Genomic DNA, 26,831 nt, shown 5'->3' on the forward strand with positions numbered 1-26,831 from the left:
TTTCAGGGACTGTATCCGGTGCGCCGTAACATCATCAAACGTCACAATTTTTCATGTTTTGTTTTTACCAATTTCGAATTTCGAATGCTCAGGAAACTGCCAAAAATTAACCAAATGCTCAAAATAAAAAAAAAAAACGACAAAAATAGATTGTGTAATCGTACAAGGATAATTTTTATCCCAATTTTATATATTTGAAACTTTTATTTCGAATTCATACTTGTGTGTTCTCCGTTATAAAACTTTGGTTTCTGACCGTGCGCAGTAGGACTGTACCCTCTGCACATTCTAACATAATAAAATCTTTATTTTTGTCTATTGATTATCCCAAAAATCAAGAAGCACTTAAATATGATAAATAAACATTTTTTGAAAATTTCAGCTTAACGAGTCCATTATTTTTTTAAGAAAAACGTTTTGTCCACGATTTAACCGGACTTTTTTACCGGTCAACTCTCGTACTTTATGAAATTCTACAAAGTACAAAACAATAACACGATATTGCTCCTGGCTTTTACTATACATGTTCATGTAAAACAACACCAGTTTTGTCTGAGAGTTCCTTACATGATGATAAATACTAAGTATAATACTATTTAATAAACTTACTGTAATCTAGATCTTATTAACCACTGCTAACAGTAGGTATATAACAGAACCCAATGACAAATTACTTCTTAGTTAAGTAAAGATGCTCAGTGGAAATTGGCTTCTATGATTATGAATTTCACTATCCATTAATCTGTAAAAAATAAAAACGTCAAATATATCTGAAACATGATGATTGATCATCCTAACCTATTCGTAATTGTTTAGTCTAATGAAAACAATATTCATGGTTATTATTACATTTGTTCTTTATTAATTACAATTATATCTGTTCAACTGCTGTAATATTTACTCTGTACGTTTCCTATATCAGGAATCCAGAGAAGGTGGTGATAGGAGCGTCACTGAAAGTGTCATAACCTTGACCACCGTAGTACTTAACCCACACCGGCCCCCCTGCTGCAGCTTTAATGTCACCAGATTTGTACCTGTCTCGGCCTGATCATTAGAGTTAGTAACGTAAGCCATAGCTCTGACCTTCCTAGATCCATTTAGAACAATGTCTACATAAATACTGTAGGTACCGTAACTTTGGATACTGGCATAGAACACGTAATCTCCCTCTACAGGAGCGGTGAAGATTCCAGTGTTCGGGTTATAACCTCCTCCCACGTTGTTGATAACTTTATTGTACACCAAGGTACCACTGTTCCACGAACTGCTATCAGACGTCACACCAGCAGTGAAAGCTACTCTCTTTGACAAATCTACAAATTTAGCAAAGTTAATAATTTGTTAGCTTTCTGGGGCTTCAATACATAATTAAAGCTTGTATTTTTCAAAGATTTTGTGTAACATCATTACTGAAATGTTGCAAGAGCGTTTCAGACCGATATATCATATAAGATGTATAATAAAAGGGAATTTGAAAAAAAAAATGTTTAATTTGAAAAATACGCGTATTTTTGTGCTTTTGAATGTCAAACATCCCGCACGTCTTTTAACAAAATAATTATCCTTTAAAGATGATCCTTGAGAAAGAATTATCAAAGTTAGTTAAGAGGTAAAACAATAACAGACCCGCCCCTTTACATAATGCAATGTTTTAAAAAATACTGTTGTCATTGGAATGTTATAATTTTCGAGTTCAATTCATTACTCTGATGATGTAATGTTTACAAAGAAAATTAATAGAAAATGTAAGTTGTAAAAAAGATAATGAGCAATGACAATTTATGTGACAATATTAATGTCCCTGTAAAACAAGAAAAGGAAAGCTAAACAAGAGATTACAAACTTGTATTCCTTTTAAAAAGTCTGATCAAAAACAGTTGACTTTGGGTTAACTTATCAAAATTTACATTTATTAACTGTTCTCGACAGCGTGCGTTTTGTCGGATCCAAGAACCAAACTGTTTGGTTCGAGGGATCACAGAACGCATTTTGCCTAAGAAGATAATCAATAAATCTTCTTATTCCTTCTAACTTTGACATGTCATGAAGTAAATTTCGTTTAGCTGCAGTTCTGTCGAACAGCAACGAACGCAAATAAGATATAGTTGAACCCGCCTACCCGCCTACCCTGTGACGTAAGAGGTAAACTGGTCCACCATCTCAGTCTGCCCGATCAGTAAAACATTTGAATTGTTCTAGACTTTTTTTGAAAATCTATACATTTTCTTCAATATCTACAACCATTCATGTAATGAAACTTTTTAACCATTGTATATTTAAAGTAAATATTTGTAAACAATTATAATATTGTGATGAATTTGATAGACTTCAATGGAATTCAAATTGATTAGAAAATAGTAACAGAATACGAGGGTTGTTAGAAAAGTTCGTGGACACATTGATTTACGGAAAATATATATTGTGTCCTGTGAAGTATGACCTATGTCTGATAAAATTCCCATCTTTTGTTTATTTGTGTGTAAAAGCAGGTCCATTTACTAAAAATATGAATATTTACAACGATTTTTAATAGGTATTCAATCACTTGACGTTAAGTGACGTTACATCCAGATTTCAAACCCAATAAGCTTTTTATTAGTTCTAAATATCTTTCATTTCTCTTAGACTTTCTTGACTTAAATTATTTCTACTTAAATATTAAATATTTATTTTAAGACATGTTACTTTTTTTCTATAATGTCTTTTGTGTTGTTTCGGAAATTAGTGTGATCTTTAGATAAATGTCTACGCAGTTAAGCGATCAGGTAACGAAACAAATTGAATGCAAAATCCATAGGTGCAAATTTCATGCGATAAGTTGATTATTGAGGCATTGCAGGAGTTCATGTTTAAAATTGTTAATCTTTCCATTCTTATAAAGCTACTATGATTGGAATAATTTTGTCCTTTTCCCTGTATGCAAATTCCAGCAGCATCTAGAAGCATTTTACTCTATTTTTTTTTTAGGAATTTTCCTGCCTGCACACATAAATTGTAGTAGCTGGGTGCTCCATGACGTTCAATGACGTTCCCATTCTTGGCTTTGTTTTTACGTGTTGATTATATATAAATAACTATAAAATATTCATATACACTTCAATCTGATTCAAAATTTCCCAAAGTGAGATTTTACGAACACTAAAGCGGCAGGTAAAAAAAAATCAAATTTCATTTTGCCCTACAACTGTGCAATTTTTAATTTCATTAATACGTCTATTCTATGTTCAGAAAAGAAGTATGCTCCGTGAAACGTGTTTTATCAAAATAATATAGCTGTACATTTTTGAAGGATCACCAGGAAAACACCAAATCTTTGTATATTTATTGGGAAGAGGGTAAAGTTTTAATCCAATTGTCAGCGAACTTTTCTAACAACCCTCGTACATAAAACATACCGGTATCAGTTTTATTTACTTACTACCCAACTGAGAGGAAACTTTTGTCAAAGACGTCTCTAAAACTGCAATAGATGACACGTTTGCTTTCATTGCCTCAATTGTCTGTAACCCTGTAAAAAATTGTAAAATCCCTGTGTCAAGAACTTTTTGCATTTGTAAAATTGAGTCTGACTTTTTGAATTGTTCAGTTCACATTGATTTTCTACACATATCTGCATTATCATTCTTTCTATACATTTAGACCTTAGTTTTCCAATTTCAGCTGTTCTAATTCTATATTTTAATGAAAAATTGTCTTTTAGTTGCAAGTTGGATTTTTTGCCGGGCTTTGCTGAAAGCAAAGTCCTGGCTATAGGCGTCATGAACGCCTTTCTTACAGTAACTATAAACAGCTCCACAGAAAAAAAGTAAACAGAAAACCAAAAAGTGTCCAGGCAGATCGATAAACAAAATGGTCAAAATAAGAAACGATACTTAAACACATATTTTTAACATCTCAGTCTTTGGAAAAGTTAATCAATATTTTAGTTTGAGAACTAAATGAAAAGAAGAATAAGATATTTATCTTATTAGGGTTTAATTGCAATAGAGCATTTTGTGCACTTATGCTACTAAATGCACATATACGCGAACTATTTTCAAAAGCGCGGGTTTTTCGCAAGGATACTATAGGCCTAATAAATTGCTATTATCTTTTCATTATCATAATTTCATTATCTCATTATCTTTTCCGTTGGTGTCTAGTTAGTGGTTTCATTTTCTGTTGTGTTTTAGCAGATAAATAAATTAGTACCGTATATACTCGCCTATAAGTCGGTTTTTTTTGGGAGTTAATTTCTGGTCTAAAACTCATTTTCCGACTTATAGGCGAGCTATCAAAAGTAAGGTTTTATATGAGATCAGTCCATCTGAAATGAAAGCTTATTAAATACAACCGACTTATAGGCGGACCGACTTATAGGCGAGTATATACGGTAAATTGGAGTTTGAGGAATTAATATGCAGTAAGAATGAATTTGAAAGATAAGGTATGGTGTACACTATCAGGTATCATAATTTGTATTGTAAATACACTCGAACTCACTTACAATGAACTCTCTTTATTTGAAAGAAATCAGTTACTTTAAAATGAATCTGCATTCCCCTAAAAATGGTACAGTTTCTTTGAAAACAATACTTGGTAAAATGAAATTGGTTTAATAAAACTGTTAATTCGAAGTAATTTTGAGGTCCGCTCACAAGGAACACAAGGACTATAGCATTATTACGTAAATATTACGTAAATATTTCACGGATGTGATTTGATGTCAGTGTTATTTTAAAAATATAATTATCTCTTGTTTAAATATAACAGTTGAACATTTCTCATCAGAATAATTAATAGCCATTCTTTGTAACCGCTTAAACTTCTTTGACACGGATGATAGCCGATTTTTATGAAACTTGCTGTGTGACATTGTTGCCATGGTAAGAGCCTTAAAAGTTTGATTATTTGAATTTTCAACTTCTTCTAATCCTTATTTAGCCTTTATAAAAATATGAAAAGCAAACAAAACACTAAAACATGGCACCTTGTTGCCACTTATGCTGTAAAGAAGGTGTTTAAAAATATATCTTTAAAAGGGCATGGACACAGTTTCAGCTAAAATTTCATTTTTTTCCATTCGTACAAATATTTAACTAGGGTCTTTCAAATGATAATAAAAAAATTGAACATCATTTCTCGAGATACAAGACATATTTAGAGCTCCCAACCTTTGTTATGTAAACAAGGACCGTGTCATGTTTTTGTTTACATAGGTTATATACTACTATATGTTCGTTCAAAGTAGATAATTTCAATAAAAAACTTTTAAATACGATTTCACAGTTACTATTGATTTCATGTTATAAATATGATATTTTCTGTATGTAAACAAAAACAAGACACGAACCTTGTGTCCATGCCCCTTTAAGTAAGTGTAACCAAGGGTACATTTGAAATACATTTAAAATGCTGAGCTATGCTGAATAGCGCTTATTTTTTACTTTTGATAGGTAACGCATCATCAATCTCGATTATCAACTAAGGAAAACCACTGAAAATGTTTGAACAGATGTATAAGCAATATTACTCTATAAATAACTGTACATGTATGGATGCCATGGTAACACAGTATAACCAAGCAAAATCAGTAACTTAGATTGGGTTAATGATACTGTCTTGAGGAAAAACAAGAAAATTAAAGATTGGCATAGAGTCTTAAACATATATTCATATATGGATATTTTACTACAAAAATATTTTAATGGTTATCAAACAACAAAGCTTTTTACGACAAACATGGTGACTTTAACTTTTCGATCGTCAGCTTCCCAAACTTATTTAGTAATATACATTTGTCACCTGTATACGGAGTTTATATATCTCTCTCAGATGATTCGATACGGAAGAACATGCTCTATGTATGAACAATTTCTATAACAAAGTAGATATTGTCAAAAAAGTTGATGAAAGGAGAATATCAGAGGCCTCGCTTAGAGTCATCATTTTGTAAGTTCTGGTCGTTACAATGACCTTGTCAGCAAATACAATTTATCATTCAGTCAAATGCTGACTGTTGTTTTTCATGCTAATTGTTAGTCCAGTATTTACACACTGAACGACAGGTTTTCTTTTATACTCCGAGGGGCAGAGGAGGCTCACTCCTCCATGGCATTTGATCCCACCTCTGATGTTTGCTCTTCATCATATTTTTATTAAATATGAAAGCGTGTTCAGTGAAAAGAAAATAGATAATCTGTACTTTTTACTGCTAGCTCCATTATTCCAAAAAGTCGTTTTTAAAAAAAAAAAATTATAAACGAGAGGCCAATGGGACAAGTTTGGGTGAAATCGGCTCAGTACTTAATGCAATTGAGAAGAAAATTTGAAAGGTTTACGATGACGACAATGCTTCCAACAACGACAGACAACGGAAAAATTTAGATCAGAAAAGGTTCAAAATGTCAAATAATCAAACAAAGAAGACAAATGTAAATGTAACATCATTTTACCCAAAATGTTAACGATGCCAGTGATTTCTGACATAATGATGTAAACCTTTCCGATGTTTAATGGTCTAATGTGAAATGTTGACAAAGAATTTGTAGGAGCATTTACTTTATAAATAGGGTTTTGTGTTAGATTATTTTAGAAATAATTAATGAATACCGGAAAACTTGTTATGATTGTAAGCAACAGAACTTCTTATATATCCTATGCTGGAGATTTTTTTTTCTTGTTAAGGATAAATAAAACAAACAATTTTTTCTCCTAAAATTCAGATATTTATGATGAAATGTGTGTATCTCTCACTTTAAAAGTGGCCTAATTTTTGTTTAGTTTAACAGCATGTTGTTTGGCAAAGCCACAAAAGTTGGTGAAAAGTGCAAAAATGCTACTTTACATCTGAATACATTTTTTAAAAAAGTTTTAGAATTGCCTGAATTTTTCTTACAGCAAAGTTTCTGAGGACATTTTCAGCTTTGTAACTATATTTTTTGCTAATTTAGATTTCTGGTACACTTTATACAATGCAGCACGTTTCAAGAAGTATTCAATATTTGACATTTAGGGGGGGGGGGTATCAATATTCCAAATATTATACACTTATCCACTGGTTGTGAGTAGGATTGCTCTTTTATCAAACCCGCGACAGGGAACTATTCCCCAAGGGCTTGCCCGAGGGGAATAGTCCCTGTCAAGGGTTTGATAAAAGAGCTATCCCACTCACAAACAGTGGATAAGCGTTTTATTATACTGATGTATATTATAATTTTTTTGGAGTAAGATAATATACTGTAAGAATAACCTGAAATCCTGATGACGTCACAATACTACTAAGTCATTATGACATCATCAGTCAATAGATTTATCGCTGGAAATCAAAATTGGAGGCAAAAAATGCATGGAAATTTTCCGAGGGTGGATAGCAAAAACTATACCCCGGGGTATAGCTTTGCTATGCATGAACTATAAAATATAGCTATTTTACCTTCTGAACTTTATATAGGAAACATTTTAACAGAAGTATAATAAAGTTCTTTATTCACATGTTATGAATATGAACGAAAAAAAATTAAAACATACTAAATCAATATTCAATATACATGTAGTGACTGATATCAATATTTGATGCGATTTTTAAAATATCGAATCACTAATTAAATGTGTTATCAATAAAGAAGTACAGGCATATCATTTTATATAATGTCTTATTTCTCCATATTTTTTTTTAATACAACCACAGTTAGATCGATTTCACGATAGTTCACGCATAATTGACGATGATTTCACTTGGTATTCCATGGGAAGATAGATGAAAACAAACGCATATATAATTTATAAATACTATATCGTTGAAAAATGATACATTCAGACTAGCAAACTTTCAGAGAATTGTGTTGATCTATCGAAAAGATAAAAATTTGACATCATATTAAGATGATTATTGTAATTTAAAAAAATGCTATGAAATTCTTTTTTTATTATGGTTTATTCAAAATGACCGGAAATAGTAATAGTATCCATAAAGCACATTAGTTCTATTTACTTACTTTCAATTTCAGTTGAAACTTTTGTCAAAGACGTCTCCAAAGCTGCAGTAGATGATACATTCGCTTTCCTTTCTTCAATCATCTGTAACCTTGTATCAAAACTTTTTTGCATTTGTGAAATTGAGTCTTTAACTGTTTGAAATGTTTCATTATCACAGGGAATTAATTTTCTATGTTTATCTACATTATCGTTCTTTAAACGCTGATTTTCCGTTTTAAGTTTTTCTATTTCTGCTTCTAAATGGAAAATTGTCTTTTCAGTCACAAGTTTAAATTTTTCCAAATTTGTTTCTAACATGAGCATTAAATTCTTTAATGTCATAATATCTTTCATTAAGGAATAAACGTTTTGTACCAGAGCCACTCGAATAAGAGCTTCTTGGTTAAGAAGCTGACGGAAACTGTTAGAATTTTCCAACGCATCATTGGTCACTAGTTCTCCAGACATATTTCCAGCACTAAAATTGTGGTTGTTCAGCAATGAAAAAGCAATAAAACACTCGCTTAACAGGCAAAACAGGAAACATCTAAGTAAATGTGCCATTTTTTAGCTACTGATTTTCAATATGTTTATGTGCCTTACCGTCCGCAGATTAAATGTTAATAATAACATACTCAAATATATATTGATATAACTAGTTATTCCCCTTGAAGGTGTATCAAAATATGACATCATTAGTTTGGCAAGTGTCAAGTACGAATATCCTTATCATGCTTAGATTTATGACACCGTTTTAATTATTGTGCTCTAGTCATAAATGTACAAGTGAGTCTATCTGATAACGAGTGTCATTTAAAAACATATTAATTAAGATGGGAAGTGCTTAGGGTTTAAGTAAAATAAACATCTCAAAATGGGATATAATAAGTGTTCAAGTAGAAAATGTAGAAAGGATAGGTTAAGGACGGATATAGAAAAGAGACCAATTATTACAGTAACTACTTTGCAATTCCCAGCGGCGCAAAACATACAAAGCATGGTAACAAGCTTTAAGACCTAACGGAACATGCATCAGTTTTCAAAGGATATTGTTAATAAAAAGATAAAGGATTATATTCCAGCGATATATAAGTAAGACAAAATCGAGGCATCCTTCCAATACCAGGAGTCCTCAGAGTCAAAACATTGCCGTGGGACCCCTTTCAAATTTCATTCGATATTTTATAGCTTGCTTCTCTCATTGAATCAAATAAATTAAAGCTTCCATAATTAGTAAGATAATGTAAACTTAAAGGATTCGGTTTATTTTGTAATTATGTATAGTACCGCAAACCTAGTTACACCACTCAATCTTGAATTCATATGTTTATATATATGTCAAAAAATGTCATTATGTAATATATACACTGTAAGAAATCGAAAATCTGAAACATAATTCTACTCCGTATTCCTGTTCTTCTTCACCATATGTTTATTGTTCTACTGGACAGGTTAATTACTTATAACGTATTGATAGTAAGGGCCAAAATTTCGGAATCTTGTCATAATTTTGAAAATATTATGGATTCTTTGGAAGATTGCGCCAGGCGATGGACCAAACATGAATAAAAACCTCGAATTGTCGAATTGTCACAATGAATTAAATGTATCCGATGTATGACCGCTTAAATCTCGCAAAATGAAAAGCAACTATTCTTCTGTGTTCAATAATTCAGAAGTGAAAAAAAAATTACGCTGTACGATCAGTATGAACTGGTCCATGCTGACAAAGCAGGTAACAACACTGTTGTAGTTTGAAAGACTCATTATCTACGTTGTACTTTAGAGGAACTGCAATTAGTTCTACAAGTGGTAATCCAACTTATACCCATACAACCATACTAATGTTATTGTGATTTAAATTCAAGACATGTGGTTTAGGTTGACATATTCAAAAGTTATAGGATAGAACCGCTTTTATAAATAGAATTGGCAGTAAACAGGAAATTACCAGAGTCTGTTTCTGTTGAAAACATGTCCTGTGAAAAATGTGTTTCCAGACGTTTCTGAGAGACTTTCATGATTTTCAATAGATAAGGGTGGCCAAAGGGGGAGGGCGTAAAAAAAAACAACATATCACCATAATACACGGCGAAAATTAGAGCTCACTAGCGACCGATACGCTTATAAAAAATGTGTAATATCATCTACACTGACAAACCTTTGTTTGCCTTATGTGGCTATCGTTATGAATGCAAATAGACGATCTTATCACAGCAATTGACCAATCGTTGAATGAATAGCAACGTTTACGCCAAATACATGTTTACATTTTACTTCGAACACGTAGTTCAGGTTAATCTATGATCATGTCAATGGAGTGCAAAATAAAAAAGAATCTTATGAACTGAACAAAATACAAAGATAAGAATTTATGAAAGATTTCACTGGTGTTTTTCATTTGTTGTTAAGTAAAAAATATTTTTCTTCAAATATAGCTTATGTCAAGTTGAGAACATCAGCGCTTCAAGGATTAAGGAAAGCGAGCAGCATCTCCTACGCATTTAAATGGACAAAACATTTTTACATAACTATTCTCGCAATCACGTGTTTGGCCAGGATATCTACGTGACAATTGTATTCACCGATAGTACAACAAAGGAATTAATACAGACGCAATCGCTTTGCAGTATGACTTTGAGAAACGTAGACTTCCATCGCTCATTTAACAGTGAATTGTTTGTCAATATGACCATGGAAATAATAGAATTATAAACATGCTTTTCAGTTACGAAGTGGATGGGAAAATGGTCTTTGTTTCCTTTTTTTTCAAGCGTAAAATTTCTGTAGTAATCGTAGTAACCCATAATGCAATTTTCATTCATCTGATTTGTCAGTTGTCATGTTAGTGCCTCATTTGCTAATCTGACGCCAAAAAATATAGTCCCAGTTCCCATGCAAAATAATTATCCAAAAAGAAATTTTAATTCATGACTGCAGAAAATTGTTTCATAGAGAATACTTATTAAGTTTGAATGAATTCAAGAAAAATCGATTGAAGTACATTTCTACAAATATTATAGGGTGATGAAAACTGAAACGTAACAACTTTTCTGTTTACCGTGTCTCCACGTGCTAGTTACTTTCTAGCCATATTTCCGTGAATAATTTATCCTATTTCGCTGTAGTCTCGCTACTCTCGCCAGGGCTACTCTGAACTCATCGGGTTTTATAATTTGCAGAGCACCGAAAAATAAAAGGTACCGAAGCCATTAGTAGGGGTGCCATAGCTCCCTTTCTATTTTTATTTGTTAAAAAAATATTCTTCGTGAATAAGTATACTAATTTGTTTAAATTTTTATAGTTACGTTATTACAATTTCAACATATCCCTGTGAGCTTGAAATAAAAGATACCACCGAAACTAGCACTTCCACTTCATATTTGGAAATTTTATTTGAAGAAGACCTTAATGAAAATCTAATTACGAAAATTTTGATAAACGTGAGACGTTTAAGTTTTCAATCGTCTACTTCCTTTACTTATGCAGAAACATACCTTTATCACCTGCACACAGTTTTGATCTCTGGGGTGGTTTGATACGCGAAAGCATGCTCTGCGAATTATTAATTTCTAAAACGATGCGAGTTATTGACAAACAGGTTGATGAAACAAGAAATTCAGCAGTCTTGTTTCGATATATCTAAATGTATAGACAAAGGCCATGATCACAGCAAGTTGACCATGTTTTCCTCTTTTCACGAATAAGACTTTGGACGAATTATGCTTCGCATGAATACAAAAATAGTTTTGGTAATAACTGGGTGCAATGGGTACCCATGGAAATTCCAATTGATTGTTGGAAGACCATATCTCCAAAAACCACAAAGATATTGTAAATAAGAAACTCCTGCATTCTTTAAATGTCAACTTCACAGAAGTTAACTTGTGTGCACAATAAGAATGTTTTTGACAGAATAATTTTGTAAAATACAAATGACTAGGTAAATAAAGATTTACGAGTTCCATTGAATGAAAAAGCAGCTGTCCATGATATAATAAAAAGTGGACCTTAATTTATTTTGGGGAATCATTGTGTATTAAATTAAAAAGTTGTAAGTTTTTAAGCTGTTAATTTTTGTAAAATCTTGAGATTTCAAATTTTCAAAAAATTCCGAACTTTTAAGTATCCATCTGACGATTTACACCACTTCTCGAATATATTGTTGCACAGGACTTTTGAAGTTTCTCCTTCACATCTTTTAAAGGGATATACTGTAAATCACTTTTTATTTGCGAGAACTTTATTTTCGCGAAATTACGCGAGGCAGTGTGCTCGCCAAAATTTAATTCTCGCGTATAAAAGTATTTCTAAAGATTATGTAGAGCAATAACTACAATTCGTGAAAATTTTGTCTCGCTAATCAAGAGTCAATGACTATCTCGCGAAAATAAGGTGTCGCGAAAATTTAGTGATCTACAGTATATAAAACTTGAACTGATTTTTATAAAAAACAATTCTAATGTTTACCTTTCCTAATTAAGGCAATTCTAATGATCAGCAAAACATTGAATATTTTTTTGGATGTAGAGAATAGATGCAGAACTTAAAATTCCTCATAATATAAAGAAAACCCGTGCATAGCTTTTGTTTACATATAGCAAATATCATATTTATAACAAACTGATGAGATTCAGCAATCACTGGTAACTGTCTTATCATACATGTATTCAAAAATGAATTCTTTATTTAAAAAAATATACTTTGAACGAACATATACTAGTTTATTTAACCTATGTTAATAAAACTATGGCACAGACTTTATTTACGTAACACACTTTTGGAACTCTAAATCACTGTATGAAAAAAAAAACAGTTTCCGAAAGATGAAAACTATGCAAAAACTTCAGCTTACTTATAGTTTCCGCAAAGCCTTAGTGCTGAAACTAAGCTGTTCACAAATCCAAATGGTGTGCGCAACTGAAACCTGGTGAAACTTGAAGTATATGTAAGGTTTCAGTATGCGTAAACATTTGATATAAAAGCAGTTTACTATGGTTCTGCATTGGAGAAACTTGATGAAATTTAAGCATTTTAAGTGTATGAATAGTTTCAGCGTGCGTAAACATTTTATAAACAAGCAGTATACAATGGTTTTTGCATTGCAGAAACTTGATGAAGCTTAAGTATTTGAATAGTTTCAGCGTGCGTAACCATTTGATATACAAGCAGTATTTAATGGTTTCAGCATTGCAGAAACTTAAAAAAACTTTACTTTATACACTTACTAGCTTTCACATTTGATTGATTCAGCTGATTTGTACTATTTGTCAAGATTCTGCTTGGTATTTGTTCATGTCGAAAACAAACAGAAGTTATTTGCAGTCGACGATTTGATTGGTCGATAGAATATGACCTCTGATGTGACAAGTTATTAGATGTTAGTGTAGCAAGTATGCCAGCAGATCAAACTTTAATTTTAATCAGATTGACAGAATGAAAATCCATAATGCTGTCCTAGTACAGTCCTTTTTTATTTATTTAACAATTTCAGCATTTTTATTAGAAGACTTAAATTAACATTTAAAACTTTAAGTGTAAAGGCTCACTAGTCTATTAAAGTTGCCTCTTTAAACACCAGGGAGAATGAATTAAACAAACCTGGATTCAATTTAAATGAACCTGAATATGTATGCATATCAATATAACTTTTCCCTTTGTTTCTGATTCTCATGGCAAATAAAAGGATTTTTATGCCCCCGTGAACGACGATTTTACCTGTCCGTCCGTCTGCTTGTCTGTGAAAACTTTAACCTTGCCCATAACTTTTGTCCGGATGGACTTTGGCTTTCAAATTTCAAAGGTGTATTCCTTGTGACAAGTAACCGACGATGTTTGAAGAGGTATTTGTGTGATTTTGCATATTCTCTTCTTGACAACTACCACTAAAATAACTGAAAATGTGTACAAGCAGTATGTAAAAACCATACTGTACTATATAGATTTAAAAACAAGGACACATATCATGAGCATTTTACTTATTGATAAACAAGTACTAATTTATCATTTTAAAAAGTTTGAAAATATTGTGACAAAGACTTTTCCGACATAGGTTCTACCTTAAGGTCTGAAACTATGAAAATTTTGTAGTTTGGCGTATCTTTGATGATGCTAGATTTCAGAAAGTAACCCTGAATGAATGCCAGCTTTTAACATGGAAATAAGTCGAACAGTTGTTTCGCTTTTGGGTACCCATCTCTTATCCGCAACTCCGCTTATACCACTGAGTTAAATTCAATGAAACTTCTACAGAATCCTTATTACATATTGTCATTATGCACCTCCTATTTACGTTTTGATCCGACACATATTTTTTGGGTTTCCCGGTGTAACGTTGAATATTGACCCCAGTTAAAAATTGACCCGGGGTTCATTTTTCAACGTTGAATATTGAACCAGGGGTGTTTTTTCTCCGTTGAAAATTGAGACCAAAAGTCGTTGAATTGATACCCGGGGTCATTTTTCAACAGCTTGATATTTTTTTTTCTTATCCGCGATGACCTTAACAAGTTGAAAATAGACCCTGTTGAATATTGACCCCACCTCAGAGTTTGAACATTTTTTGAACTGGGAATTTGTTTTACGGAATTTATCAGTATCTCTTTATTTATATTTCGGTTTCAATTTTTCTCTTTTCAAGGGTAATAGTAATAAACCTATCATCCCGTGTATATATGCTCATTTTGATCAGTACAAGATTTCAGTTATCTTGAAGCATGACAACTTTATTTTTTTGCAATACTTTCTAAAATTCACATCCCTAAATAACTACAAACCTATGAATAGGACATAAAACAAAAATCCTGGAAATCTGGTGTCTAGAAAGTAATCCCTATATAATATTATATTGATCAGATGGGCAGAACATCCCATCTAGTTAAATTCAGTATAAAAATTAAGAAAATTGAAAGCCCAAAATTTAGAATGAAACACATCGGTCAAAATGAATCCAATGATAGGTCATATTCGTGAAAAGATCAATATAGCGACCATAACATGTAAATAATGCTGACTTTAAACAAGGATGCTGAAATCCCTGTAACAAACCTATCTGTCAGCAGCCTGCCTCGGCCTAAAAATCGATCGTTTTCGGGGCATAACCTTGAGAATGAGAACTAGAGTTAGGGTCTGGGATGGACTTTTTGATCTAAACAACTAAAAAGCGCATTCTTCTTCAAAGAAATAGAGCGAGAGAGAGGATCCTAAAGTTTTTCTCGAAGGCGGTGGTATGGTATCAAAACCCTCTGAAATATTGTGACAAAAAACCATAAACAAAATAAATAAACGAAACGCAATAAACAAACAAGCAAACAAAAAGTGGAAAGGGAAACTAGCCTTTGTTGAAAACCAAACCATGTTTCTCTAATTGGATGGAAGGACCGCTTCAAAAATTCAAAATTCCTCACAAACTATCCTGTGTTTCCCCGATTTGGGGGGTGTGGGGGTGTCAATGTTATATTTTGGCTACTTCATTACAAAAATTAAATAACGCTGAAAGTCAGGGTTGTGTATTTAAGGCAAACATTTTTTGATTAAAAAAACTAAATACAAAAAAAAAATCTTTAAATATGCATGGTTCTAATCCGAAAAAGTGGAGATCACCCCCTTTTACATCCTCTACTTAACAAAATAAATTTGTATTATTTGTGAGGTTCGTTCTTGAATTGTTTGATTAACTATGCAAAAAAGATCACTAAGCCTTTTATTTTGAACAAATCCGTTTTTCAATTAAGTTGGACATTTTAATTTATTAATGCTGTGCATAACTAAATAGGCCTAAGCATTAAAACGTACGTGTGCATCATGCGTTAAACTCTCACCATTTTCCAAATACTAATATTAGGAATTTTAAAATTAAAATAAATGAAGTGTTGTTAGCAAAAAAAAATAATAAATAGATAAAAACAAATAAATAAATAAAAAAAAAATATTAACTAAATTGTATATTGAAACTATGTTTACTTAATATTCAGGATTTACATATACAAATGTACTTCTTTTTAAATAAATATTACACGAAATATTGCGCTTTTAAGCTACATGTAACTTTGAAATCTAAGACTTTTTAAAAATATTTTATTCTAAGAATATAACCGAATTACTGAATTAAGCGTGCATTATTTACATTGGCAAATTAAAAGTGTTGGGGGAGGGGGCTAATTGAAAAAGAAAAAAAAAATTCAAATCTGAAAAAAATGATAAGAAAAGAAAACTGTCCATTGACCAAACTAATTGTCCAAAATTCCTATTGGGGGTGGGGGTGGATTAGGATCCAATTTTTTTTTTCCAAAGCACTACCACTTCCTAGCTCTTATTTCTTTGACTACACTATAACGTGCCTGTTGAAAGCGGGGGGGGGGGGGGCTAAACCAATTTCACATTGTTCAATGCCTATATTACACACTGCTCAACGTGTTATCGGCAACTCGGTTGTTATCGGACACTCAGTGCAAGAAAAACAATGTTTAGAAAATGTGGGTAATTTTAAATTTCATATTTCAACGATAAATATGTATTTCAGCAAACAAAGTTTGTGATGTATGACAGATAATCGATTATACTTTCAGCAGCAGAAAGCACAAACCAAATCATCCACTTTCAAAAGATCTACAACTCTTTCAAATTATATTTTACAAAAATTTCGGAATATGTCATCCCATTTTAACGTAACCACTTCTGTAGAATTCAAAATTAGTTTATCCTATCAAACAAACTGGTATACTTATTCTATGGACAATCAGATATCTTTAGATCAGGAAACTGGGATGAAAAATCCAAATTAAGGGTTAGTAATCAGTCTTTTAAAATGTCTCGTTAGTTGAAAACATGTTATCGTCAACACGGTTGATGTTGCTGGATACTTCGGTTTTAGACGGGTGTATGTTATCGGAAACTCAGGTTAAAAAGTTTCCTTTAGCTTCATAAATAGATTGGAAAAAGTCCATTATAATCTGCCAATCCTTGAAAATAGCAAATGTAAAAGTTTGTTTTGATATGAATGTATATAAATAAAGTTAACAATTATAAATTTATAATAGAACTACTCATCTGTTCAATCATTTCTCTTGTTTTCCATTCAAGACAACCTCTTGGAAACCGCTTCAGACGGTTTCAGACGTAAATATATTATGTTTAATTAATCATAACAATTTTACTTTAGACTTCCGTTATACATGTATTACCTTATTTTTTTAAAAAAAAAGTTCAATTTCCCCAATGATCCCCGGGGAACTAATTTTTTTGTCTAGTAATGTCAATTTATTATCACGTCACATTTACACATATAGCAGGTGTGGCTTTAGAAGGGGTACTCCGTATATGAAACAAGTGCGTGTGATTGTGACGTCAGGACTTATGTTGCTCCGCAGAAGAATGTTAGCATATTTTTTAGAAGCTTAAAATACAATCACCCAGTTTATAGGACTTTTTTCTTGATCATGTGATCTTGTGTCAATCAGACAGCTGTCATAACTAAAGAAAAATAATAATTCTTTTTTCTTAAATTTTTTAATACAATGTAATTTGGATATGTAGTAGATTAAAGAGACTAATATCCTTTAACAAAAAGCATGGTCCAGAAAAAAATTTTTAAAAAAAATAATAATAAAAATAAGGGAGCCGACTGGAATTTTATTGTGTTAGAAACACTTTAATTTTAAAAAAATATATTTAACTCATTTTCCAACCGTTAAAATACCTACTAGTATTTAGGTGGAAGGGGTGCTGGTTGATTCACTTCAGTTCCTGGTATGTTTAACTTTTTTCTACAAACAATTATTTGCGTTTTCAATTACAATAGGGGGGGGGGGGTTGGTGCCGGAGATTTTTTGCTTCAGTATAAACCTCCAATAGTAATGCAAAATCCAGCCCCCCCCCTCCATCCGAGCATTAGCTCTATCTACACATTGAATTTGAGCACACTGCAGGATGTGACCGTTCATCAGGGGATTCTTATTCCTTCTTGTTACGTTAAACAACCTCCGGTGTTTTAGAGATCCGTGCTTACGATTTTGTAATATTTTAAAGTCAACCTCTTTTCTCTTCAAAATTTTGAATTCTATGTCATATATTTTGGTCGAACTTCATCTAACCACCCTTGAGTTAAATTTTTTTAATTGCTTTACATGTATATACCAAACTTAACATAAATGTATTCGTGTTCGAAAGGTTGTGAGTATGAATTTCAGCGGCGACTGATTTAAGTCGATGAAAACGAGTAGCAACTGTTCCTTCGCCATGCGCTCATGATCAGCACCTTGATTGTATGTTGTTTAACGCCCTCTTGAGAATTTTCCAGTCATATGGAGACGCCATCACTTGAAGGTGGAGAGCTTAAAAATTTGTCATATACTCAGCACCCAGGCCATTGAGCAGTGGGGGATCGTTTTTGTGCTAGCACCCACTTCGACGTCCCACTGTGGGATATGAACCCGCGACGTAAGGATCGACTCCTTACTTGGCGACTCTATAGCAGACACTCAAACCACTGCGCCACGCGGGCGGCTTCGTTACCTTGAAATGAAATTTAAAATTTATACCATATTTTCGAAGAAGTCAAGATCATGCAGATTTCAGTGAGAAATGCCATAAAAGCACTCCTTTTTCAAATGTTACATATTCTTAAAGAGACAAATTATAGCCAAAAAATAGAATTTCGTTCCAGCCACTTTAAATATTTAGGTTTCATACGGATTTCTGTCGTTTCTTTGCGTTTTCCCCTAATCTATGACAACCTTTGTTTCCGATAACCAGAACCGAGTTATCCGATAACGAAGTGCATTATTCAACCGTATTTCCGATAACATACTGAAAGTTAAAATTGGACAATTTTTGCTCTTTAATTACATATTCGTAAGGTTCTGTGAAGTTCTTCTCGAGGACAATCATTAACGCAAGGTAAATATAAGGATTTGAAGAAAAAAGCTATTTACAACAATGCCAATCGGAGAAAAACTCGCAAAATATAACAAATTTGACTTTTAAAGCCTTCCAAAGGCTTACAAATGCTACAGTAATACGTATCGAGGCTTTATTTTATATCCGTATTCGTTTCTGTTTACAAAAATCACAATGACTATTCTCTGTTTCTATTTTAACAAAGTTTATTTAAAATAATTTACTAACCTGTCAAAAATTGTTATCAACCGAGTGTCCGATAACAACCGAGTAGCCGATAACGCGTTGAGCAGTGTGTATTATGTCTATCTTTGGGGAAAAAAAGGGGTAAGCATCCCTCCCGTTTCCGACGCATACATGTACGGATTAAATCACAGTTGTGAAAACCAAGTAAATATGTGTTTTTATGCTGTTGAATTTTGAACCGGTTTCATGATCAAAATTCCACGACCCGGCTCAGTTTTCAACGGACTAGGGTCTAAATTCAACACCTTTGGTCTCACTTTTCAACGTTGAAAAATGACCCCCCGGGTCAATTTTCAACCCGGGTCAAAATTCAACGTTACACCGGCCACAGTAAAACATGGACTTTGCCATTATAACCATATCGGAGGCGGGAGTATTATTCGGTGAGCTCATTGTTCACAATAGCGCCAGTTAAAGCCCGAGATAATAAGCACCACCCTCGGATTTACCTGGTCTGTATCCCCCTGTCAATCAAATAAATTAAGGTCCATCATTGGATACTTGAAATGAATTGACATTTAGCTACTAGTCCCTGTGTATATCTCTTTCAACTTGTTTGACACGCGTGGACACCATCAAATTAACTGTCGGTCTTCCGATGTTTACCGCTAAATTACCATCTCAATAAGGAAGCCATTTCGATGCAAACAAGTCCAGCCTGATTATAATTATTAATTGTCTGTATTAAAAACATGTCATTAAAAATGAATTTTTATCTCATTGTATTTTAATAAAATAAATCAAGATTGTGTATATTTTTACTAATGAAAATTGCATAGGTGAATGAAATCTTGTTTTCAGACGTAAAGTAAAAATTAGAATGATTCTTGTTTTGAGACGCGGTGAAAAATTACGATGAAAAAAATATAATAAGCTGGTAACACTTTTTGCATGTAATGTATAGTAAGTAACAACTTCGCCTGGACAAGTATTCAAGTATTACGAGTTTCTTTCTTTTCTTTTCCTTTTTATAACCGAGCATTTCTTGCTTCGTGGGTTGCATTGTTACCTCCGTTTAAGGTCACAGGTTTTAAAACTAGTTTTGAAAGAAATACATATGTTAGCAATAATTTAATATTTTGTTTTAAGTTGTTTAATTATAATCTAAAATTACACACATTCTTATATGTAATTTTTACTTTTCAAAACCATCGTTATCGCGAATTTTTCACAATAGGATACAGAATGTACATTTGCTAAAAATAGGACCACGCGACTTTTTATACAAACGGAAGTATCTGTAAATATTTGACCGTGATCGAAGCTCTAATTGCTACTATATTTACGATAATTATGAATAGTTTTTAAGATTTTGAAAAGGACAGACAAGGATGAATATTTTACTTTTGAAATTATACCTGTATTTCATAATGATTTTTTTTACAACGAACTCAAGTCGTTGCTGTTGTACATGTGACATGGGTGTTGCTAAAACGCGGAACGGAAAACGGAACGGAAAGCGGAACGGAACGGAAACGGAAAATTTTAGTCAAACAATTAACATAGATTCGACATAAATCAGATAAAAGAGCAATATTCTTGGTGTAAAATTCATTTCTTATAAAAATTTATTGTAAACTGTTATATATTCATGAGTCATACACACCCTCCGTTCAGAACTGGTGTACAAGCGATGCCCCCCCCCCCCTCTCAACAGGAAGAAATTCGACCCCCCCCCCCCACACACACACAAAATAGGAATTTTGTGTTTCGGCAAAGAACATATACCCCCGTTTTTTTGTGTTGTTTTTTTTTTACATGTCAAATTTTTTATATGTTGGAAATTTCTTGCGACCCCCCCCCCCCCCCCCCCCCCCCCATTTCAATTTGTTTCAAATGCCAATGTCTGTAAAGACAAAAATAACTGGTTATGATATTCAGATTATGCACGCAGTGTCAAATTCGCGAATCATGAAATGGGGAGTGACAGTTTCGGGTCTGGGTAGGGGCACACAGCCACATTTAAAATTGATTTATTAAATCTTATGTACATTTAGGACACAAAAAAGGGGGTAGACCTATTACCATCCTCACAATGTCAAGGGTTTGTGATTTCCCGAACTCCCGAGTTCGAGAAATCACAAACCCTTGTCATTGTGAGGATGACCTTCTACAACTTCTCAGACCTTTCCGATGAGCGGGAAAACAAACTCATTTTTTACGCGGTCACTCATATACCCTCCCCCCTTCCCAACACACACACATATGTACCACAAACAAACAAAATTTAACTTCATTGAATGCAAAGATTCTGCATTATATCTACCACATGAAAGTTTTCCAACTTAATTTGTCTATCCAGATCGAATTTATATATATAGAAAGCGACTCTTTTGAATAACATTTTTAACAACCAGTGTATATATAAGAGATGTTAATTCGAGCTTGCCGTAAAGGTTTGCCCTACACGTAATATCTTAATATATTTTTTTAAATTTTATTCCTCTTTCCATGGTCAATCTAGATATCAAATATTTGCTCCCCCAGTCATAACCTTTTTACTACGGAAATGTTCGTTCAAGTTGACATCCTCACACTTTTTGTGAATGTAATTAATGTAGTAAATTAGTGTAAAAAAATAGTTCTGAAAGATGTTGGAGTTGGAACTTATCCCCCCTCCTGAATCAAACAATTGTCTTCTCTTTTTGTTTTTGCTTGTCAAATACTTTTCAAGTTCGTTTACCCACGCACCCCCCCCCCTTTTTCAAATTCTATTCTAGGTGACTGCTGTGTTAGCGATTTTCGTAAATAAGAGACTAATCATGACAAAATCAACTTGTATTTAATAGTGGGGGATTGAATATGTACAAGATATATCGTTTATGATAAAATTTGTGTATTTTAAGTGATTTAATCCAAAATAATATATTCCGTTTTCCGTTCCGTTCCGCTTTCCGTTCCGTTTTCCGTTCCGCGTTTTAGCAACACCCCATGTGACATATAACATACAGTAGATTTTTACAAAAGTCGACCTGCGAGATTTCTTCTTGTTTTATATTAGATATAAGTCTAAAATTACGAAATTTTACAATTATCAGTAATTACTATTGATATTTTTTATTTCCGTCGTTGTCGAATTTTACTAATTTTATGATGAACAGTAGGCCATCAAGCTGTACAGGTAATACCCATGGACTTCCTGTGTATACTGTTTGTGTATAGGGGTTAGCGCTTCCCACGGTCTGCACGACCGTCAATGCCTTGGGGTGCCATGCATGTAAAATTTAGTCCCTCCCCTTACCTGAGAAAACCGTACGGTTAAAAATCTCGGCCTTTAATTATTGCAGTAATAGTTGTTTAAAGTCATCATTTCGTTAAAGCTGACATGAATTCTTAAAAACGCAACATTTTCATCTATGTACGACTTGTTTTATACCAACGATAGCCGTATTCCGCCATATTTCTTTCAGATACCTTGTCTCATTGTAACGATGTATACCCCAATGCGCTCGTTACAGTTGAATGATTTTTTGGTTTGGGTATCGACTTGTGCACATCTCCGATGGTAAAGCATATGAGAACACATAAGGAGATCAAGACATTTCAAAACCACAATAAACAAAATAATAATCATATTTCTGAATAATTATTGATTTGAATCAAAAGAAAAAAAATGCAAGTTTGGTGAGAAATTTAGATGCACGAGTACGTATTTTTACAGTGCGCCAATTTATGCAGAATAAACTTGAAATAAAAAGCAGTAAAATCTGCAAACACATTTTGAAATTATTATCATTTGAATGGCACAAAACAATCAACGTCTTTGATTTTCAGCCCCTATGCAATTGATGCATATCGAGAAAACGCCTCGAACGCTGTAAACGTACCCATACCTGGTAATAAGGTTACTGCATCAGTTCGAAGATGTGCACAAGTCAAGTGATATACACCCTGAATTCCATTTATTGAAATATGCATCACAAAAAAGAAATAAACTCCGTAAAAGCTCAATAGTAAACACACTGTCATTACTCCGTACAGACAAGCACGTCGATACACCTAGTCCGTGCTGATCAGATTTTGGTCAGGGAAAATATCACAAGTGGAAAGAGAAGTTATTTGGTATTTGCGCGGCTGAAGGGGGGGGGGGTATTATAAGTGCTGTTCATAAGTTATAATTGTGAATTGTCTATCTACATGTAGTTCTAATATACATTCTATACAAAGTCATGTATATAGTCTGCAGTTGGTTTGCGTCGCAAAATTCATTTGTCAATTATTACTGATTATTGTAGTACTAATCTAAAATCTAAACCAAGTAATTTGATGTACGGTAATTATTTACTTCAAATCTTAAAAGCAGTTAACTAGAATACAATTTTTTATGTGTACATAAATCTATACGTTCTTTAACACACAAATACACGAAGAAATGCCATCCCCTATTCAGATTGACATTTAGGCATTTGATTTTTTAGGCGGGGGGGGGGGGGTGCAAAAATAATTGACATGACCGTTATCTAAATATTCTTGGAAGACAGACATCTCTGCCGAATTCAATTTTAATTTTTTTTTTAAAATGTGTCACTCCGACCACAAAGTATGTGCATTATGATTTTGAGGTATGTATAAATGTTTTATAATTATGGTGTTATAGAGAGACTTCCGAGATTTCAGTATCTCTGCGTGATAGTCTAGCTATTTTTTTCATATATAGAAATAATTTCTGTAGGAGTATTTGGGAGATAATTCTAAAAGCTAGGGTAGGGAGTCTTGACACTGGTTGAATACGGATAATTTTTATTTACTCTTTTGTATATTGAACTAACTCTCTCTCTCTTTCTCTCCCTCTCTCTCTCTCTCACTCTGTAACCATCTCTTAGGGCAATAATAGGTATAAGATCCTACGCACTTTGTGCTGTCCATTTATTAAGTCTTAGGACAGATCAAGGGTTTTTTTTTTCAGGCGGGATGTCGACACTTCATAAATTGAATCATAATTTTAATTTGGACGAAAAGATAACCCAAACGGCCAAATTGAAAGAGAAACTAGAGGTATTGTAAGCAATGAGCTCACTAAATGATACCCCCGCCTCCCATATGGTTATAATGGCAAAGTCCATATTTTGCTGTTGTCGCTAAACCCAAAATACGTGTCGGATCAAAAAGTAAAATAGGAGGTGCACAATGGTAATATGTAATAAACCTATTCTGTGAAAGTTTTATTTAATTTCACTAAGTGGTATAAGAGGATTTGCGGATAAGAGATGGGTACTCCAAAGCGTAACAGACCGAAGGACGGACATAACTATTACTATATATCCTCCCACTTTTCAAGCGGGAGATATAATAAACGTGAAATATACATCACAGGAATGGGTACATCGGGAACTTTCTCAAATACCTTCTCAAACGCATTGGCGTCGGAAGCAAATTGAAAGGGGGGGGGGGGGGCTAAGTGCAAAGAAATTTTTTTATACATTCAAAAAATCTGACAAGCTTAAAAAAAGGGGGGAAATGTCCTTTTCCTAAACACGAATATCCTATTTCGTGTGGGGGAAAGGGGGGGGGGGAGGTGGGTTCAAACTTCAGTAACCAAATGTTTCTCCAAACACCAACACTTTCCTCTTTTTTAACCTATACTGCGACTTGTCTGTGAAAAGCGGTGGGGGGGGGGGGGGGCGAAACCAACGCAGCAATATTCAATGTCTATACTAAGTATATATTTGTAAAAAAGCCACCCCCGGGCCGGTTCCGACACTTATATGCTGAACCTGGACAACAGACAATGGAATTTTTATAAAGGTAATTGTAGGTAGAATGCGGAAATCCTCACGGGGGGGGGGGTCCTCTCTCTTTTTATCTGCTTTTTCTAGTAATCATTAATTATTTATGTCTAGAAATTTAATTCACATTAAAATCTATTTTCATTATCATTGTACCACAGAATCAAACTCGTTTATTATACCCCTCGCAACAAGTTGCGTGAGGTATAATGTTTTGGACCCATCAGACAGCCCTTTTTTTTAATTGGTCAGCGCAACTTCTTATAAACTAATGCACAGAGTTTTGTCGAACTTTCGAGATATTTATAGGAGTCAATGTGTCTGGATTTGCACATCACCAGGAAATTCCGAAATCTTTATTTTTTCGGGAATTTCCGCACTTTTACATATAGATTTTGGCCATATCTTGAATATAAAGATGAGCAGTTTGTCAGCGAAATTCTTCATAAACCGCTACACACAATTTCGTCAAACTTTGCAGATATTTAGGACACAATGTTCATAGATGTGCATATAACAAGGAAATTACGATTCCTTAATTTTCTTCTGGGAATTTCGAATTTCAGCACTTCGACTTTTGGGTATGCGTGGGATATGTTTTCATTCACTGTGCATAAAATTATAAATAACTTTAAATCAAATTATATTAGGTCTAATAAAGCCAATACACAGTATTTATTTGATAATAATTGATCATAAAGAAATGCAATCTGTTTCCGACGTTTTTCTTAAATTATTTTTATGAGAGTGTTAATATGCATGTTTTATTACACCCCCCCTCCTATCACAGGAAAATATCTTCAAAAGGTGAATGATTCGTAATAATGCATGCTTTATTATAAATTTAATGAATTTAATCCATGTAACCATAAATTCTATTTGCAACATTTACAGACAAGAGTAATGTTTAGTTTTGAAAAAAATTACTTGCATTTTTTTCAATCAACCCCACTGAGCTTTCAACCTTTGATATTTTCCCTGACGAAATAAAATGATCGGCATGGGCCACGTGTGTCCAAGCATCTTTTACTGTTGAGTTTAGTAATGGATTACATGACTTCTGGGATGCATTTTTCAATAAAAGTAAAATAGGATAATTCTTTCGACATGTGCACATCCCTGTAACGATAGCAGTATATTCAGGTAAATGTTTTAGCACTGCGTTTGACGCGTTTTCTCGACCTTCATGGATTTTTGCTGTACATGAATGTATTTTCTATATTGCAGGAAATGCATTCAAAAATAATTTAATTCTCGGTATAGTTCTATTTTTTTTTATCGAATTCTTACTTTTCAAACATGTATTTGGTCAGTTTATTCAGTTTATGGACTTCTAAAAACTATGCTATCGGAGATGTGTACATGTCGACAGCCAGGCTAGAAAATCACTCAAGTGAAACAATTCTACAAGGCTATATATAGCAGGTACAGGTGGCCAAAAATCTTCGATTAAATATGGCGGAATCGAAGAAATATGGCGGACAAGGGCGTACAGGAATGTAGTAAGTCGTACAAAGATGAAAACTGATGCCTTTTTAAGAGTTCATGTCAGCTTTAAGTTCTTTGGTCGATACAATGAACTTGTCAACAAATACCATTTATTTATTTAATTAATCATTGAGTCATATGCTGAATGAGGTTTTTCATACAAATTGTCAGTCCACTATTTACACACAGAATTAACGATGGATTTTTCTGTTACTGTAAAATCACATTTTTTCGTGGGGTTAATTTTCGTGGTTTGAGGAAAACTTTTGGTTCGTGGGGATTTGCATTCGTGGATGATGAATTGCTAAGTAGTATGAACGTAAAATTGTACATTTCGTGGTGGACATGAATTCGTGGGTTTATTCATACCTTGAAAACAACGAAAATTACCCCCCACGAAAATTTGTGATTTCTCAATATTTCCCGATTATGACAAGGAGAACACGGCAGTTGTGACCGGTCAGCAGGGGATACTCACTCTTCCATGGCACCTGATTGCACCTTTGATGTTTTCGA

The 26,831-nt window shown here is 33.3% G+C and overlaps 1 protein-coding gene across 1 annotated transcript; it reads right to left on the minus strand.

The window, feature by feature from the left end:
* Nucleotides 1–7,971: 7,971 nt before the first annotated feature.
* Nucleotides 7,972–8,427, minus strand: LOC134272470 (uncharacterized). The gene has a single exon (XM_062754696.1). It carries the CDS (start codon nucleotides 8,425–8,427, stop codon nucleotides 7,972–7,974), a length of 456 nt encoding a protein of 151 aa, XP_062610680.1.
* Nucleotides 8,428–26,831: the final 18,404 nt, after the last annotated feature.

The sequence above is a fragment of the Saccostrea cucullata genome, unplaced genomic scaffold (assembly GCF_032062105.1).
Source record: "Saccostrea cucullata isolate Sc308-1 unplaced genomic scaffold, CSIRO_AGI_Scuc_v1 ctg8773, whole genome shotgun sequence".
Taxonomy (NCBI): Eukaryota; Metazoa; Mollusca; class Bivalvia; order Ostreida; family Ostreidae; genus Saccostrea; species Saccostrea cuccullata.